At 36.5% G+C, this 20,132-nt stretch overlaps 1 protein-coding gene across 1 annotated transcript; it reads right to left on the bottom strand.

Moving 5' to 3' along the window:
• Positions 1 to 4,321: 4,321 nt before the first annotated feature.
• LOC143632976 (la-related protein 1B-like) lies at positions 4,322 to 8,612 on the bottom strand. The gene is made up of 5 exons (XM_077101369.1): positions 8,562 to 8,612; positions 8,397 to 8,487; positions 7,893 to 7,964; positions 6,235 to 6,355; positions 4,322 to 4,465 (listed from the first exon to the last, which is right to left on the bottom strand). The coding sequence occupies exons 2-4, from the start codon at positions 8,445 to 8,447 to the stop codon at positions 6,236 to 6,238; spliced, it is 243 nt and encodes an 80-aa protein (XP_076957484.1). The 5' UTR covers positions 8,448 to 8,487; positions 8,562 to 8,612; the 3' UTR covers positions 4,322 to 4,465; position 6,235.
• Positions 8,613 to 20,132: the final 11,520 nt, after the last annotated feature.

Genomic DNA, 20,132 nt, shown 5'->3' with positions numbered 1-20,132 from the left:
ACTCAAAAAATAAATAAAAAACTAAAAAAAACTAAAAAGTTTTCTCCGTTTTTCTCGTTCCATAAAAAAACAAGAAATGTCAACCCGTTTTGACTATTTCAATCGTTTTCTTAGTTTGACCCCATCTGACTTATTATATACATTTTATTACAACACATGGTCACATTTGCCACCCCACTCAGACCCATTGCAATGGACGGTCCAGTTTCTTCAAATATTAATTAGTCAACTACATAAAACCAAGGATACAAATATTACCATTTCCATGTTTATGTGCATACACCTTTAGAATCAAAAAACATTGGTATAAAATTTAACAATTTTTTATTGTTTATCAGATGGTAGACGGGATCCCGTGTCTTGTACCAAGTGACGGGGAGATCATTGAAACAGAAGACGCACCTAAAGCCGATGCAAAAAAAGATCACAAGACTGCGCAACATTGAAACACGTGTAAATGTTTCCTTTTCTTTCTTTTTTAATGGTTTTGCTTGAATTCTTACTTGTCAATATGCTTACTTTCTGAACGCATTGCTGGTTTTGTAAGGCCATGGTGAAGAAGATACTCATTCTGTTAAAAAAAAGGATGGGCGCTTTGAATTTTCGTTTGAAATTATAATAGCTTGTGTTATAAATCACGTTAAATATGCGTCAACTTGTAGCCGCATCATGTGGGTTTTACCAATAAACTACATATGTTAAATATGTTCGTTTTTTATCAACACTATAACAGGGTAAAGGCAAGTGCTTCCTTCCCTCCCCGTAAGGAGCATCATAACAGTAGAAAGTACAACATTGAAAGTATTAACTGAGCAAGGACAAAGCACAATAGTCACTGACGCCTAGGAATATGGTCAAACCCTATATTAAAAACAATAAACACGGGCAACATTTTAAGTATTAACTGATACCTTAGTAAGAGAAATAAAGGCACGGGTCTGCCTTGGCCAAAGCGAATGGCTAATATAATAATTATTGCATAAGAACAACTCATAAGACAAGCTATGCACTTTGTGTCTTTCTCTACGTGTCCACTATTTTCCTTCCCTAGAGGACGTTGCGAGCCACGAAGGCAAACTAGTAGACTGACCAGGAGACAATCGAACACGGTGGCGAAGCTTGGACGTGAGCGCCGGGGGGGGGGGGGGATCAAAATGTATTAAAAAAATCATAAACGAGGGGTGCCGGGCTCAAATTTTCGAACGAAAACGTGTAAATTTACACAACGTATAAAATTTTCTGACGAAAAAATGATACATTTACACTACTGCGAAAAAAACAGGGGGGTCTAGCTCAAATTTTTGGCCGAAAAATGGTAAATTTACACTACGTATAAAATTTTCGGATGAAAAACAGATACATTTACACTACTGCGCAAAAAAACAAAGGGGTCAGGCCACCCGACCCTAATGAAACTTCGCCATTGATCGAACACCCATCATCCCTAGAATATGACCCCCCTATATTGGAGCAACACTTGGGTTTTATTATTTTAAACTGAATGTAAGGGTCCTGCCCCACATTCATCCTAGAATAAACCAAGCCCAAACCACAATTAAACCGAGATAGGTGGCAATAGAAGCGCACAGCCTAACTGGTTTCTAACCGTTTCTCTAACCGGTCCATCTCTAATAGATTACTAAACGGTACTAACCACCGGTTAGTAACCGGTTTATATTATTGATTTCGAAATCGGTTAACAAATTTTTTTAAATTATTTTATTAAAAACCGGCTAATACCCGAACCAGTTAACCGATTTTTTTAATTATTATTTTATCAATACAAATACCGGGTACTACCCGACCTATTTAACCGGTTAATTATGATTATTTGTAACATAATCATAAAATTCATTTTCCTAATGAATTTTTAATGAAGCCTTATTAAGGAAAATATAATTTTTCCAAACGACTTGACATGGGTTGCCGCCCCTAGTACCCCGCAACCAGGGCCGATGCCCCCGGACCCCGTTTGTTAGGAGCTTCGCCCCTAACATCATAGTAAACTAAAGCAAGCGTGCACTCCGCACACCCAAACTTGTTTAATGTTTATTATGATTAAATTGATCGAATAGTTAATCCAATTATATTAAAATACTAACAGCTTGCACGACATTCATATTCAAATCAGACCTGCATCACATTCATCTAAGAAAAAACCAACCATAATATAAACCACACACCCAAAACATAAAAGAAAATAGGTCCAAGAGAAAAAAATATATTCATGACTCCAAACTCCAAAGTCAACCATCTCCAAAGTCACAAACTCTATCCACCTTATGCTCTATGTTCTATTATTTATATATATATATATATATATATATATACACACACGGTTAGGTTATAATATGAATTATAGTTTTTGTAGGAAGGATAAGAAGTAATCTTGGCCATTGATTTTGAACATGGAGGGTTGAGATTAGTTTAGGGGAAATCAAGTGTGAACATAAGGGGAAGGATATAAAAGGAATAACATATTTGTTGTCTTTCTCTCTCCACATGCAAGGCACATGCCAAATCTCCCCATCATTTTAAAACGTCCATAACTTTTTTTACTACGCTTTTATTGAAAAACAAATTCACCATAATAACGAGTGTCCATTTATCTTTAATATGAGTACCATATTGTAATATAAAAATTGAAAAAAAAATTAGTGGGTTTTTTACAAATTCTGTTTTACAAAATGTGTTATACAATAGTATTTTTCATTGTGTTTTTTTTTTTCATTGTGTCATACAATTGTGTTTTTTTATTTTGTTTTTTTTTCTATTGTGTTTTTTACATTGTGTTTTCATAGTGTTTTCCATTGTGTTTTTTCGGACTTTTTCGGCGAGGTGGTGGTGGTGGGTGACAGGTGTGGTGGCGGTGGGCGGTGGAGTGGTGGTGGATGTAGGAGATGAGTGAAGATATAAGTGGGTTTTATGTGAGTGGGTTTTTGAAATTAAGTTAAGTGGGTTTTGAGATTAAGGAGAGATTTCAATTAAGAACCCCTTTGAGTTTTAAGAACTCGAAGGAACTCAGTGTAACGATTTTTTTTTCGAATTTTTTTTACACATGCGTAATATATGTAAGTTACATACACGTAAAAAAATTACAGAATTTTTTACACACCGAGTTGACTTTTTACACCTGTGTAACGGACGTAAAAGTTAGTGTAACCACTTACATATTTATTCTCTCTCCTACTTTGACCTTTTTGCCAGATTTAATCTCAACCATATCTTCCAATCCATTTAATTAAATGTGTGGCATAGAATTGAGTTCTTAAGTTCTTAAAACTCAACATGGTTCTCAAAATATCCCTTCCCTTGAGATTAAAGTTAGTGGGTTTTGATATTAAAGTATTAAGACTAAAATACCCTCCTACCTAGCCTTCTTAGGAAAATCAAACTTCTTATTTGAACCTAACCTTAATACTTTAATATCAAAACTCCCTTATTTTAATCTTAAAACCCACTTAAATTAATTTTCAAAAACCCACTTACATCTTCACTCATTTCCTACAACCACCACCACTCCACCACCCACCGCCGCCACATTGCCGGAAAAGTCTATGGAAATTTCGCCGAAAAATTTCACCGGAAAAGTCGTCGGAAAGTCACCGGAAAACAATCATCGAGAAATTTCGCCGGAAAATTCACCGAAAAGTCGCCCAAAAAAAGTCATCGAAAAATGGCCGCTGAAAAAAAACACAATGGAAAACACTATGAAAAACACAATTTAAAAAACACAATATAAAAAACACGATGGAAAAAAACACTATGAAAAAAAACACAATGATAAAAACACAATAAAAAACACAATTATATGACATAATGTAAAAAACACAATGATAAATACAATTGTATAACACAATTTTGTAAAACACAATTTTGGTAAAACACAATACGTAAAAAACCCACTAATTTTTTTTTAATTTTTATATAACAATATGGTACTCATATAAAAGATAAAAAGACACTCGTTATTATGGTGAATTTGTTTTTCAATAAAAACGTCGTAAAAAAAAGTTATGGACGTTTTAAAATGATGGGGAAATTTGGCATGTGCCTTGCATGTGGGGAGAGAAAGTCAACAAATATGTTATTCCTTTTATGTTATTCCCCTTATTTTCACACATGATTTCCATCTAAACTAATCTCAACCCTCCATGTTCAAAATCAATGGACAAAATTACTTCCTATCCTTCCTACAAAAACTATACTTCTTATTATAACCTAACCCTATATATATATATATATATATAAAGTCATATTTTTGGGTTTTTTGTTTTCCGTCTCTTTTGCTTTTTCTTTTTTCTTTTTTTTTTTGGTTGGTTATTTGTGTTTAATGTGCCTCTCAAAACATCATTTCCATCTACCAATGAATCTCCGCAAAAATCCAAGATAGCCCGCATCATCATCGAGGTCTTATATTGTGTATATATGTCTATATATATCACATATGACTATTCTCATGTTACTTAGGTGTTGTTTGTTTTTTGTCTGAAGATATTTCTGGCCTCTTATGTCTGCACCGCGCAGACCTTTAGGCCTGAAGACTGTTTGTTTTTCTGAAGACAATTCATTAAAAAACGTCTTCACGCCCCCTTTTCCACACAGACATGGACCACCCTCTTCTCATCTTCAAACCTCTTCTCCTCTTCTGTTTCCCTCTGCTCTCTAAAACTCCAGGCATACCCTTCTTCAGCCCTCAAATCCCGTCACCCCCTGCCCCCTTCCACCTCCGATTCTGACTCCACCCTTATTCCATGCCGTCGCCGCGCCTCCGCCCCTGTCTCCTCTACCTCCGGCTAGCCACAGCTGCTCCACCCCTGCCTTCGCAACCCCGCCTCCCACGTTGTTCCTTCGCCTGAAATCAAGGTAAGCATCATCATAGCCGCCAAAATCCGATTCTTTGTAGCCTACCTTCAACTTTCAACTTTCTGAATCGATTCTTTCATGCATCATATCTCCTATTGTTGACATCATGGTGCTATTGTCTTAAATTTTAGTTAAATTGTTCATTTATTGGAAACCTAAGGTTACTAATTTCACTTTTGGGGGGATTTTGAACTTTAAAATTAGGGTGCGAATTGAGTTATTTTGGGACTACGTCAACCTTAATTGTGGTTTCTTTTTTCAAATAAAATGTTTTTTTTCTTTTACTGGTGCATCCATGTGTGTTCGGAGATTGATATCATGCTGTCGTGATGATAACATGGTAGTGTATAGAGTGGTTTCTTCCGAAGCTACTGGACTTTGCTCAATGATACGTTCACTTAACATTTTCAATTTCATCTATTGATAAAGGCATGTAGGGTGTGATAAAGGCATATAGGGTGAATTGTCATAATATGTGGCGAATATTCATACCGTTGCCAATTCAGGTGATACATCTTAAGTTCATGTTATGCCATTGATCTCAGAACCAACAAGTCTTCAGTTTGTTAACATTTATGTGATCAAGCATACCATTTTTTTTTATTAAAGCTACAAAATTTTATAGGCTACTTAATTGTGTGTTTACACGTGAACAACGGGCTGTAGCCTAGGTGATCGGACCAAAGAATGTGATAGTTGCGAGGGTTGTGTCTAAAGTCCAGCGAGTGGTATACACATCTTCGGCTGGAGGGGTGTACATGGATCCTATTAGAGGTCTGTCTGAATATACAGTAAGTGCTTTTTTAAATAACAGGTATTTTTTTTTGTTTTTATAATAAGTCGTTTAGATGTGCTTTTCCTTTATGAAGATACATTTTTTACGGAAGAAAAGTGGAGTACCTGTTGGAGCTCAAGAGAAATTTGGAGCACTAAAATAAGTAGAGATAATGCTTTTTTTTTTTGAAACTTGGTTATACATTAAATATTTGCAAACTAATCAAAATGAAGTTGCAGTTGGATTGCTCTCAATGTTATTTTGTTGTAGTTGCAGTTGGATTTGCATCTTATGTAGTTAAGAATACATCTCATGATCTATTGTTGAACCTTATGTTGTATCAAAGTACGGGACAAATGACTTAAAAAAATGCTACTGTAATTTTATGAATATTATTTCGGTGTTGTTTGACTATTATTTAAATTTTAGCTTATTTAAAAATTTTGTTTTATTTTAGCAGTCTGCAGACGTTAAAAAACAAACAGTCTTCTTCTTGCAGACTGCAGAGGTTTGGTCCACCTCTTCTGCTACAGACGCCTGCAGATGTGGTCCGCAGACTGCAGACATTTTACCTCTGAAAAAACAAACAACACCTTAAGCAACCGAGGCCCGCTTATCCAACCGAATACCCTGAAGCTGTGACCCCAATGAATCTTGCACATATGGCAGAATAAGCCACCTCATCCAATCATTACGCCTCCTCATCTTGTCACCCTGCCACATCATATTTGCTTACATGTCAAGTTTTATTTATTTATTTTTTAAATTAATGCAGGTCATGTTCTGGTGACATGTTTAACCCCGTTTAGCTATACATGTCGACTCACTAACCCATTTTTACAACCCATCAACTCTATTAACACATTAACAACATAGTGATTACCCACCAACCCATTTGACACGTTTAAAATTTTTAAAAAATGGGTTAAACGAGTCGTGTTTGAGGTATACAATTTAAACGTTGGTTCTTTCAAGTAAGATGATTTAGCTTACCTTTTCAACTTTTTACAATTTGTTTTATATAATAACTTAAATTATTTGGGCAACATTTTTTGTAAAAGTAAGTTCGCAAAGTCAGTCAGTTATGGGGTCTTATCCATAACCAAGGTTTCGTTATGAAAGAATGCTTAATCATCTCCATAACCGAATCATCTGTTAACCAAAGTTGGTTAACCATCGGTTATGGGTTGGTTTCGGTTAAGTTTAGTTAATTGTCCAATGTAATTTTTATGTTTTCATTCTTTGTTATAGTTGAAATTGGTACAGTTATGGCGTTAAAGACGAAAATATAGTTATAAAATTTGAAAATATAGGTATAAAAGATGGATAACAGAGGTACAAAACATGGAAATAGAGGTATAAAAGATGAAAATGCGGATATAAACATTGGAAATAAAGGTATAAATTTTCGTAAAACATAGACATGCAGGGTTCAGTTTCGTTTCAGTTATAGTCAGTTAATCATATTCACTTAACAATAACCGTCAGTTTTGTTCTGTTATGGTTAATTTCAATTAATTTTTTCGGTTAACAATTCGGTTTTCTATTACGGTTTGGTTTTTGCTCACCCCTAGTTTAACATCATTGCTTCAAAAAGTTAAAACAATATGTATATTCATCTTTTAAAAATATTAATATGTAAAAAAAGATGAATATTTTCTTTAGGTTAAATGGGTTGGGTTCGTGTCAACCCATGAATATGTATGTCATATTCATGTCGGATTTGACCCGCCAAACCCACAAACATGCTTAGCAACCCTAAATTGCAGCTAAGGTTTTTACCAAAAAGAATCATCATCATCGTACTCAGTATATCCCACCAATAGCAAAGATATGGTAGGCTCTGAGGAGGGTAATATGTAGACAGCCTTACCTCTACCCCATTGGAATAGAGAGGCTGCTTCCGGTGAGACCCCCCGCTTGATAATAGTTTTGCATCAAGCCTTGGACATAAGGCACATAACACTCAATCATCGGGACACCGGCCGATTGGTGCATGTACCCTTGTCTTTTGGCTATCAACGCCACCACATGATGCCTGATTAACCTTCCTCCACTTTTAACGTTATTTTCACGGTATTAGTAAAATAACGTTAAAATTAGTGCAATTTCACTTTTGCCCATTGAGGGTTCACACATATATACATTATATGCGGGCACCGCAAGCAAGGCACACCAAAAAGAATCAAAAAGCTTAAATTACTAGCAGAAGATTGACTAAATTAAACAATAATAATAGATTAATACACACCTGAACTTCCATAACAGTCGATTTCTGCATTGCATCAAGAATTAGCTGAAGATTATCAGTCAAGCATGAAACCTACAATAAATAAAATGATTATCTATTAATTCATATAAAAAACGAAAATGAAAATAATAATGCAAGGCATTAATCACGGCTCAAGCACTTAATTACATTTCTACACAAAAGTTCTTCAAGAAAGACACATAGTTTGACCACTAGAAGGTCAATAAAATCAAAAGTAGAACTTCAAGACAGATAACAGATACAACTATGAAAGACAGTAATTTTGATAATAAAGCTTTGAAACACAAGGCATACAAGATATATAACAAAAGTGGGCGATATAATAATAAGACGAATAAAATAATAATAATAATAATATAATAATAAACTAGATATTATGTCACTGAAACAATTTTACTTCAAGTCAACTTTTAAAGGTAGAAAGATAAAATTTAACAGGTAAAGATACAAACTTTATGTCAATTTAATTAACAAAATACTCACTTTATTAAAGCCGGCAATTAAATTAACAGGAACCCAGCTCTGTTCATCCATGAATCTTCTCAAGTATGTGTCTTTAACCAAATTATCATTAGTGCAAAAAAGGGTTAACTGTTAAATGACAATAAAACAGTAATATGAGCTTTAAATTTGACTGCAATTAAGAATCTGAAATAGAAGTCAATCTGTTTAATTATCTTGTGATGCAAAGGATCTTGAACAGGAAAGTAGAACGGGCGTGGAAATATTTGTGGTGGATAATAAAGCATACCAGATGCTGCACAAATAAATGACAATTAAAACATATAAATCAAAAACAGTAAACAGACTAACAGATTCTCACCAGGGTACATAACATTGTTTCCAAAGGGTCCAGCTTGCAGTGAATGAACAAAAGGACCTGGTTGGGTTTACCGTAATTCTGCTGCTGATTGTGATGGCTATGGTTGTTTACAATAACAGTAGCAGTAGCAAGTTTATTATTTGATGAAGTTGCAGGCTCCTATGATGTAATAAACAATTAAACATAATAACTAATTATAGACAAACACAAATATCAAACAGACACACACGCTTGGCTCATTTATTTTATTTGATAAAAGAAACTAAGCAAGCAGATGATAATAATAATAATAATATACCTACCTGCAAAGGCGTGGGCAATGTTTCCGGCTTCAGAGCTGATTCTCCGAGAGCAGGCCAACAAAGGGCGTCAATCGTCATAAACCCTAACGAACACGTATCAGCGTGGACAATGCAGGCAGGTTTGGAGTTTGGACTGGAGAGGAGAAGAGAAGAGAAGAACTTAAGTTTTGCTTTGTTTTGTTTTATATACAAAAACAAATACAATACTTGCCCTTGGAAACTACCCGGTTATTTTGACGGCTCGAAGGACGTAGTTGCCCCTGGCTTAAGGATTTTGAGATTATCCAGTAAACTGTTTTTAAATAATTATTATTCTTGAATGAAGATAAATATAACAAGTTTTGAATTTTGGTTTGGTAAGATAAATGTAACGTGACTATTAAAAATTAAATAGAATAGGATTAATATAATTAATTCGGTAATGTTTACATTATTTTGGTCATAAAAATGATAATGTTGGATTAAAGAAGTGGTGCATCAAGTGATTTTTAATAAGTTGATATAAAAGTTTTTTTGGTTCCTACAAGCTAGAATATCAAGATGATTTAAGGTTGAGTTAAGTATTATTTTAGTGCATATGGTTTGTTTGATTATGCAATTTTAGTACCGTTTATCAATCTATTGTAAATGGCTACCTTACTTTTTTAAAACTTGCAATTGTAGTACTTTTTTCTAACCCCGTCTATTTTGTCCGTTAAATAATGGGCAAATTAGTAGTTTAAATTATTTTATTTATTTTCTCTTTTGAGCTAAGTACCATTTTAATGCATGTGGTTTATTCAATTACACAACTTTAGTACTTTTTTTTTTGAATTTATGGCAACTAGATACTTTGATTAGTTTTGGACACATAGGCAAACCAAGAGAGACATTACATATTACAATTGAAAGATCATCTCTAACCCTAAATGAGCTAATCAACTCCCCCCTCCCCCGCGCTCATTGATCCTTCAACCCTAACCATTGTTCATCTTCAAGTTCAATGAATTACGATATGTGTTTTGCCCATGTGATTAGTCAACCCTCGTTTGTCCACAAGTTCAATTGATGTTATACGAAGGGTGCGAAGTTGTGTGATTGTTATTTGGCTTGATCCTCCGGTGTGTTAAAGAGCTATTGTTATCATACCCGAATTTTTGAAAAAAAAATCAATGCACATAAAGAAAATGCAAGAAAAATGGCCAAGATGAACTCGAATCTTGAGCTACTAAGAGTAAATTGGCAATCAAGAACAAAAAGGCTAAAAAATATGTTATGCATGTCATGGTTGTTTTTCATCTTCTATCATGTATTTTAGTTACATTCTAATTGTAATATGTAATATGTAATGTCTCTCTTGATTCGCCTATTTATCCATAACTAATCAAAGTATCTAGTTGCAATAAATTCAAAAAAATGTACTAAAGTTGTATAATTGAAATAACCACATGTATGAAAATGACACTTAGCTCAAAAGAGAAAATAAATAAAATAATCAAAATTACTAATTTGCTCCTGACTTAAAGAAAAAAAATAGACGGGGTTTAAAAAAAAGTACTAAAATTGCAAGTTTTAGAAAAGCGATGTAGCCATTTGCAATAAATTCAAAAGCTGTACTAAAGCTGCATAATTAGACAAACCACAGGTATTAAAATGGCACTTAACTCTTTAAGGTTTGATTGATTTAGTGTGGTTGGAGGGGTGTTTTCGATTTCATGGATTGCAAGTTTAAGTAATATGAAATTTTTTTAGACTTAGAAGGTTTGAAATATAATATGAGCATGTCTGGGATTGAGTTTGGAAAATGCTTATTGGTTTATTGGTGTTTTTAAAAAGCCAATAAGTTAAAAGGTGTTTGGCAATCACAAAAATCTTTTTTATTTTAGCTTTTTTAAAGGGTTAAAAAGCAGTTTTCCAAAAGCCACAAATCCTGGCTTTTCAAAATGGCTTTTTGAAAAAGCCAATAAGCCAATAAGCAATTTTCAAACTCAATCCCAAACATGCTCTATAAACATGGGTTAGAGATGGTGATTGCATCGATTTTAGATTCATGATAGTGATTGCATCGTTGACACTTTTAAGTTTTTAGAATGTAGGTAAGAGAGGGGTAGTGCGTTCAAGGTTTGAAAAAATTTCCCTATATTTAATGGTGGTTTTTAGGATCGACGGTCGCAGTGGTGGTTAAAGGTGACCAAAAGATCATGCGTGTGTCAAAATGGAAAAGTTTTCCCTAATCATTTCCATGCTTCAGGTAATCTGTTAATTTAGACTTTTATCTAATTTCATGCTTTCAATCGTTTTCTTTGCATCCATATCATTCATCTATGAATACGTTAATCGAAGATTTTACCCGTTTCAGATATGCAATAGTTCCATCTGCTTCAAGATTCCAATTCCTCCATCTCATTATTTTAATTAATTTAAATTGATATTTTAATTTAGGGTTTTTATATTTAACATATTTACTGGTAAATAAGGATTGCATATAACAATTCTTTTTATCTATATGTTATACTAGGTTAGATCCCGTGTTAAACACGGATGGAAATATATAAAACTTCACATATACACATATATATGTGTATATATATATATGTATGTGTTATACATTTTAATGAATTGTAAATGGTAGATAATCTAACATTTATAATATATCACATTTTTGTTTTAATTAAAAAAATCCAGCATACAAAGAAAAACAGAGATAAATAACAATTTAAAACATATTTCTAACTTATACCATGAAATAAAAAAGGATATATTAATTAAAAGTTCATCACGTACTGAAATCATATTTTGTAAGCTACAAATCGTAAACATGTAAATGTTGTAACATAAGTTGTGTGCTATAAACACTATTTTTATTGAATATAACAATTATAATTTTGATTAAACAGTTTAATAAAGCAATAATAAAATCCAAACTTTGTGACTTAAACCACTATTTCAATCGAAACATCCATACATCCAGTCCAAACGTTCATAAATAATTTCCCAAAATCTAAAAAAAATAGCGAAGTCTCAAAATTTTTGAAAATAACTATGAAGACAATTAATTGCCTTTGCTGCTCAATAAATGGTGATTATAACCATTTATTTAAAACATTCTCCAACTTATGAGTTAATGTTTAAAATTAAATTGTTTATTAGGTGGATAATTTATTTATTGAAATTGTATACTTGACATCCTATATGGATAACCTAGTTAAATGACATGTGAAAAAGATATGTTGCTTTAATTGTATAGTAAGATTTAGGTGTTAATGTCACTCTTTATGATAATCATTTTGTGTATATATTATATTAATTTAGCAGTTTTGTTATTTTTAGGTTCTTACTTTTTCATCAATAATGATGCATCTTAAATAATTTAGGCGTTAATAAGTATCATGAATAAAATTCATTTTATTCATGACCTTTGACTGGGATGTTTATTTCAATAGTTTAATTTGGTTTGTAATTGTGTTATATTTTGAAATCCTAGTAAATATGTTATATTAACATCTTAAATATATGACAGAATTACAAATTTTGTTCTTTAAACATACCCAACTTATGGACTGGGCCCTTTAAAATGTTTACTTTCACTCGTTGTCCTTTATACAATAAGTTGTCTCGCTTTTAGTCCTTTTGACTAACGTCCATCCAAAAGCTCCGTTAAATCTTTACATGTGAGGGTAAAAATGTAATTTTGCATGTTTTTTAAATTAATGTATAAGTCTAAACTAAAACAAATTACTATTTTCACATATCTCTTTAATATTAGTATGTAAATATAAAATATAAATTACAAACTCTATACACCCACCACAACCACCACCATATCCCACATCTACCACCGATTTACATCTCTACAGCCACCATCACACCATCACCATTCCGACCACCGTTGCCACCACCTGCAACCCGTTTACACAACCACCATCATATCCCACATCCACCACCGATTTACATCTCTACCGCCACCATCACTCCACCACCATTCCGATCACCGTTGCCACCACCTGCAACCCGTTTACACAACCACCATTCCAGTCACCACCTTCATCATCAAAACCCCCTTCTTATTTCACCCGTTAACCCTATACCATCAACGTAAATCGGATGAATAATCATAGATTGTTGATTAGAATCTACCTTCGTATGATTAAATGTAGTTGATGAATCCCCATTTAACAACAAAGATTGTTAATTGATCACTGAAAAACAAGAATCAGTGAAGAAAATGGCCGATTGGATTGATAAACTCAAGAAATCGTGAAGAAGAACTAGAGTGGGTTGTAGATAGAAAATGAAGAGAGAGACAGGTTTTGCGGCGGACTTAGACGAAGAACGACATTGCCGGACTTGGCCGATTTGGTAGCGTCGGAGGAGGAGGAAGGGTAGAGTAGAGAGAGATTAGTTATATGGTGGCGATTTCAATTTGATGAAGATAGTGGGTTGGAGATGATGAAGTGGAGGGAGAGAGATCATTGATTGATTAGAGAGAGAGAGAGAGTGTGTGTGTGAGTGAATGTGTGCATGTAGACAGGTGGGCCCATCAAACTTAATTTTTTTTTGTTGATCATGAATTAGATGAAATTACAATCTTGTCCAGCACATGCCTGGCACATGTTACACTTAATGGAAAATTTGGATGGACATTAGTCAAAAGGACTAAAAGCGAGATAATTTATCGTATAAAGGACAGAGAGTGAAAGTAAACTTTTTAAATGACCTAGTCCATAAATTGACTATGTTTAAAGGACAAGATTTGTAATTCTGTCTAAATATATATATAAACGAAACCTTTAAAAGTTCTCTGGGTGCTCCATATTTTCTATCAAGTCATCAGATTGCTTTATTTGTAAATGAAGGCTTCTCATGCATTTAACCCGAATTCATGGGTATGGTCTCACGAAACCCATATAGCCCTTAAATGGGTTATAACATCTCATTCGAATCCCATAATTTCATTCGAGCCGATTGGGAATCGAACCCCCATAGTTCAGTTGAGTCGATTGGGAATCGAGTCCCATAGTTTCATCCTAACCGGATTCGGATCGAATCCCTTATTCCCATCCGAACCTTATTCCATTCGAGCTTAATATATCCGTTTTAAGTCAAACCATTCGAACCGAAATCCAACCCATTTACTTGGTTCGAATGGAGTTTATTTGAGTCGGGTGACTTGGCTCGTTCTGTTTTCTAACTTACAAGACCCGATTGCCTTATTATTACTTCATAACAAATAAAATGAAAATAAATAAAAATAACTAATCTTCAACCTACAACATACCTTTATGGATTTGGTTTAGTTTTGGATCTTGAATCACTTGTAAATCTAGACGGGTTTTTCTTTGTTGCCTGAGTACGAATCAACTTGCTAAAACTTGAATCTTGGGCGAAATAAGGAAGGAGGATGGTGTTTATGTGTGTGCTGGGAGCGTGTCTAGATGTTGATGATGAAATGAGAATGTTTAGGGTTTTAGGGAGGTTCAGGAGCTTAAGTACTCCAAGCCTATGGACCTTAGGGCCATAACCATTCTCAGGTCCATACTTAATCCTAAGCCTATCACTCCGCCCCGTTAATATAATTAAATAATGACACACGATAAATAAAACTTCTTTTGTTTAATATTCTTAAAGTACGGATGTTACAAGTCTTCCCTCCTTAAAAATGTTTCGTCCCCGAAACCAAATTATTACATAAACAAACTCGGGTAAAACTTGTGCATCTCTTCCTCAACTTCCCAAGTAGCATTCGATCCCTTACGATGTTTCCATAACACCTTTACCGGCCTTGTGACGTGGAAGCTTTTCCTTGCGGTCAACTATCTCAGCAGGCTGCTCGACATAATTCAGCTGTTCGTCTACCTCGATGTCTAGGAGGGGTACATGAGACGTACCATCAGCTAGGCACTTCCTCAGATGGGAAACATGGAAGGTAAAGTAGATTCCTTCTAGTTCCTCAGGTAGGTCTAGCTTATAAGCTACTTCTCCCACATGAGCTACGATCCTGAACGGTTCGATATATCTTGGACTCAGTTTTCCCCTCTTTCTAAAGCGAATAATCCCTTTCCACGGCGAGACCTTAAGCATCACATTGTCACCAACATTAAACTTAATCGGTCGTCGCCGCTTATCTGCATATTACTTCTAACGATCTCGAGCAGCTTTCATCATTTCCGTAATCTGATCAAACCTTGAAGAGGTTTCTTTGCACAACTTCTAAACTACCAATTTTTTTCTAACCAATTTCTTCCCAACATACCGGAGTTCTACAACGTCTACCATACAACATCTCGAACGGAGGCATACCAATACTCGAATGGTAGCTGTTGTTGTAAGAGAATTATGCTAAATGAAGATGATCATCCCAATTTCCTCCAAAATCTAATACGCATGCATGTAGCATATCCTTAAGGGTTTGGATAGTCCGCTCGGACTGCCTATCTGTTTGAGGATGATACGCCATGCTGATTTTCAGTATTGTTCCCATCGCTTCATGGAACTTCTTTCAAAATCTCGAAGTAAAGCGGGTATCTCTGTCGGACACGATTGACAACGGCACCCCATGCTTTGTTACAACTTCCTTAATAAACACGTTCTTTAACGTTTATGACGAGATGGCCTCTCGTATAGGCAGAAAATGAGCACCTTTTGTTAAACGATTCACAATAACCCAGATGTTGTCATGATTTCTAGCTGTACGCGGTAGCTTAGTTATGAAATCCATGGTGATATGTTCCCATTTCCACTCGGGTATCTCCAAAGGCTGCATCTTTCCATACGGTTTTTGGTGTTCTGCTTTAACCTGTAAACAAGTTATGCATTTACTGACATAATCTACCACTTCGTTCTTCATACCCGATGTAGGTTCCCAGCCGGATCTACACGGAATATCTCGTTCTACGTAGGTGCGGAATCCCTACGTAAGACGTTACGAGCGTAGAAGACGATACGAGTTAACACGATTAAACACACGTTATAATAAACAAGAACACGTTGTATTGCAACTGGAAACACGTGATACAATGATCACTGATTACACAAACTCTCTGACTCGTTACAACTCGATTAACAATGAATTCTCTGTTCACCTAAAACTGCCGTAACCTAAACCTTATAAACACGACAACTTCGCCTGGCATGTTCAGGCGAAGTTGTCCCTAACTTCGCTTGTTCCACAAGTTCGCCTATATCAAGCGAACTTGTGAGAACTTCGCTTACATACATAACACAAATCCAACTAACACGATTACAGACACTTGACACTGAACTACTGACATCATGCACCAACAGACTCCCCCTTGGCAGTAGCTTCATATCTTTATCTTCAAGCACGTGTCTCGTAATCTTCAACAATCTTGCGTCTTTCATCTTCAAGCATGAACTCCTTCGCGTACACAAACCGAAACAACTCTTTGATATTTCCTCGCTTCTTCTTTCCAAGCAGGAATATAAAATATCTTCTTCTCATTCAGCACCTGCAGATCAGCTTGAGACAAGTTCACTAAATGCATAGGATCATATACTCTCATCAGCTCTTGTTCATCTTCATCCTCCATTACTGCCTCAGCTGTTTCACAATCAACGTACCACCACTTCAGATCTTTCAGCACATCCTTGGGCATTTGTTTCATCGGCACTTCTTTTAAACACCGGATCAGCTTATACTTCATAATCATCCAAGGCTTGCCATCTGCTCTCATCCCTCTATCTTTATCTTCAACGAGCTTTCCTTTCTGTGGTTTTAACAGCTCGAACTTTTTCTCCTTTATACTTTCCTTCCAAACAATCTTTCCAATGACCCTAGCCATGTTATCATCACTCCTGTTATTAATCCCAATCTGGCTAAGTCCTTCACTTCACATTCTGGCAATGTATTCAACGATCTCAACAGCCTTTTGAAGTACTGAACACCATCATACCTCTTAATCACAAAGAGCCTCAACTGCTCATCATATATCCAGCAAATAATCCCCTTTCTCGATTCAGCATAACCTCTAATGTTGTAACTCTTCTTAAACATAGTAGGGACCGCCGGTTTCTTCGTTTTTACAAACCACTGAGCGTAGCCTTCTTTCCATCTAGGTTGCTCTTCCCATTCCGTCTCATCATTTCCCATATCTTTACTCATATCAGCCTAATCAACATCCGGAATTTCATGCTCAATATTCTCTTCTACAATTTCTCCCTCTTCAATCTCATTATCAATAACTATCTCTGCACCAATCTTCTCTATCTCTTCAATCGGTAATACATCATCATCACCTATAAACTCATCATCCATCTCCTCAACATCCACGACCACCACCTCATCACCACCTGCTGCACTTGTCGACTCCCCCTGAGATATGGAAGTCCCAAGAGCTTGTTCAGTTCTTGGCAACTCTCCACCTGCACCTTTCGATGCATTGGGATCATCGTCTCGATCATTTCTCTTCTTAGTCCTCAGCTCATCGCCTTTACAGCTCGTCTCACCCTGAGATGCCAAGAACTCCTTCAAAGCATCAACGATTTTGCCATGTTCTATCAGCAGGGACGACTGTATCTGATTCTCTGCAACAAGGCGCTGAATATCATGGGTCTGGATAAGATTTACCCTTGATTGTTCTGCCACGACCCTTTCAAGCGCTGCTATTCGTTCAGTGTCGGATAAGGTTGCATCGAAATCAAACCTTAGATGTGATATATCTTGAGTGTACTGAGGAGGGATTTCCAATGTAACCGGGACCTCAGAAGTAGGCGTAAACGTAACCGCGGGTGGTATCGTAACTGACAACCCTGCAGTCGCTACAACCGTCGACTCAATAAATCTTGCCACGACCTCTGTTGGAGTGAGAGTTGGAGGTGGCAAAGATACAATCTCCGGAGTCGATAGTTGGAATGTAGTGGGTGGGAGGCCGAATGAGGATGAGGTAGCCACCACGGGAACGTCCGTGGCGCTTGGCCTTGTAACTTGCAATGATGAAGGGACTATTGTCATACCGGACAGTGCGGGTGGGGTGAAACGGACCATCCTTGAGCTCTCACCAGCTCCCGATCCTGCACCTGCCCGTTCCCTTCTTGATCTGCGAATCAACTGATGTACTTCTTCTTCATAATCTGACTCGCTGTCATCATCAGTTCTCTTTCTTTTCCCATGAATACGTTCTTGATTTACCAAAAATCGTCTCGCTACATTCACATCATTATCAGAATCAGAATCAGCTACCGTTGTAGCTGTCCTAGTCACATTCACACTCGAAACCTGTGCAATCGAGACTTGTACATTTTCCTCTGGATCCACCCTCTCCATGTCAAAGAAGCCTTGACCACCAAATTCAGCATCAAGGTCTACATTCTCCTCCGGTGACACAACAGGAGCAACAGGTATAGCTTGAGGTGCTCCAGCCTGTTGTGGTGCCGGGTCCCGAAACTCGTCTCCACGAGCTGGCACATACTCCGGGTTGATCAAGTACCCGAATAAAGGAGTATGTCGAGGACGGAGCTCAGGTTTGCTCCTCGCACTGGATGATCTGCATTGGGCGAAGATCCTTTTGCTCACACTTTCTACATATCTGATCCGGCGGCGCTGAGGTAGCGTGGGAGCAACATGATTCAAGATCATTTGGAGAAATCTTGGATACATGAGAAATCTCTCACGCGCCACCGCTCTTATTTTTCGATCTATTTCGTAGAAGACCATCTGACTAAAGCTGTAACGCTTATTATAAGTCAGAGCAGTCATCGCCGACTACATGGTCGCGCCCATCCCATCAGTGCCAGCCTTTCTCCCTGACATGCACACTATCATCACATGCATGAGAAAGCGCCACTGGTCTAGCGAAAACCCCTTCCGTCTCTGAGTATCTCCCAAGGGACCAGAATATCCCATCCTCAGAAACGCACCATCTCGGAATGGAGCCACGAAATCTGTCGGATCGTCTCTCGTCTCATCTCCAAACCGCAAAGCCGCCCGGATCTGTTCAGATGAGAACTGAACAATCTGATTGTTGACCGTTGTTCGCATAACCGGGGGCTCGACTCGACAGTCATATTGCACTGTCTGCCAAAAATCCTCAATGTTTGGCAAGGATATCGGCAGTGTTGTCGTAATCGCGTGGAATATACGCGAGCGGAGTAAGAATGTGATGATCTCGCGGAAATCATCAACACCGCTCGCATCCGGGTCTAATGTTATGTACATGTTATGACCCGGGAAAAACTGTCGTTGGTTATCACCTCCATCATCACCACCTGCGCCGCCTGCTCCAGCTACAGCAGCCATATCTGCATCAAACAGACTAAGTTAGATAAACGTCAAGGCAAATCACAAGTTCGCCTCATACCATGAGCGAAGTTATGATTTATTCTGTATAGGCGAAGTTAGAGGTGGGGCGAAGTTGGGAACAACTTCGCCTCAACTTGAACTTCGCCGGATAACAGTTAAGTAAAAGGGGCAGGCGAAGTTAATGATAACTTCGCCTAACCACAACATCGCGTCATAAACTGTTACATAATTAATTGTCAGGCGAAGTTAAACCTCAGGCGAAGTTACGGATAACTTTGCCTAAACTGTAACTTCGCCGAATATGAAAAGGCGACAGATTAGACTATCAAATGAACTGAATTGGATCAATTTGGAGAATGTTCGGTGATAAACACATGATATTATGAAGATCTAGACGATTAAGTTGAGTATGACCACGTAAAAACACGTTTGAAAATCGGGTGTTAAGGTTTCGAATAAACGAGGTCGTGAATCGGGTCGAAACGACCGATGATTAACGTTAATGATAGCGAAAATATGATACTACAAGCCTACACACCTTTAATCGGAATTGTAATCGAGAAAGATTAACACAGATTGATCGAAGCTTATAAGTTCGCTTAGGGTTTCGGAGGATAAGTTCGCTGGGTTTTTGAAATAATGAACAGTTTGACCAAAGATATATCTTTATATATGGTCAAAATTATACAGGCGAAGTTATGGATAACTTCGCCTATTGCAGGCGAAGTTATGCACAACTTCGCCGATATTAGAATTTTACAAAACAAACCCCATAATTTGAACAATTTGCAATTTAAGTTTTAAAACAACCTTTAAAGCGTTAAATGATACGATCAAGACCAAGTAACCAGGTATAA

Source organism: Bidens hawaiensis, unplaced genomic scaffold (assembly GCF_021521415.1).
Source record: "Bidens hawaiensis isolate Kalapana, Puna unplaced genomic scaffold, B.hawaiensis_p1.1 tig00006556_1, whole genome shotgun sequence".
Classification (NCBI taxonomy): Eukaryota; Viridiplantae; Streptophyta; class Magnoliopsida; order Asterales; family Asteraceae; genus Bidens; species Bidens hawaiensis.
The sequence above is the reverse complement of the archived record's forward strand: the minus strand, read 5'-3'. Positions and strand labels throughout refer to the sequence as shown.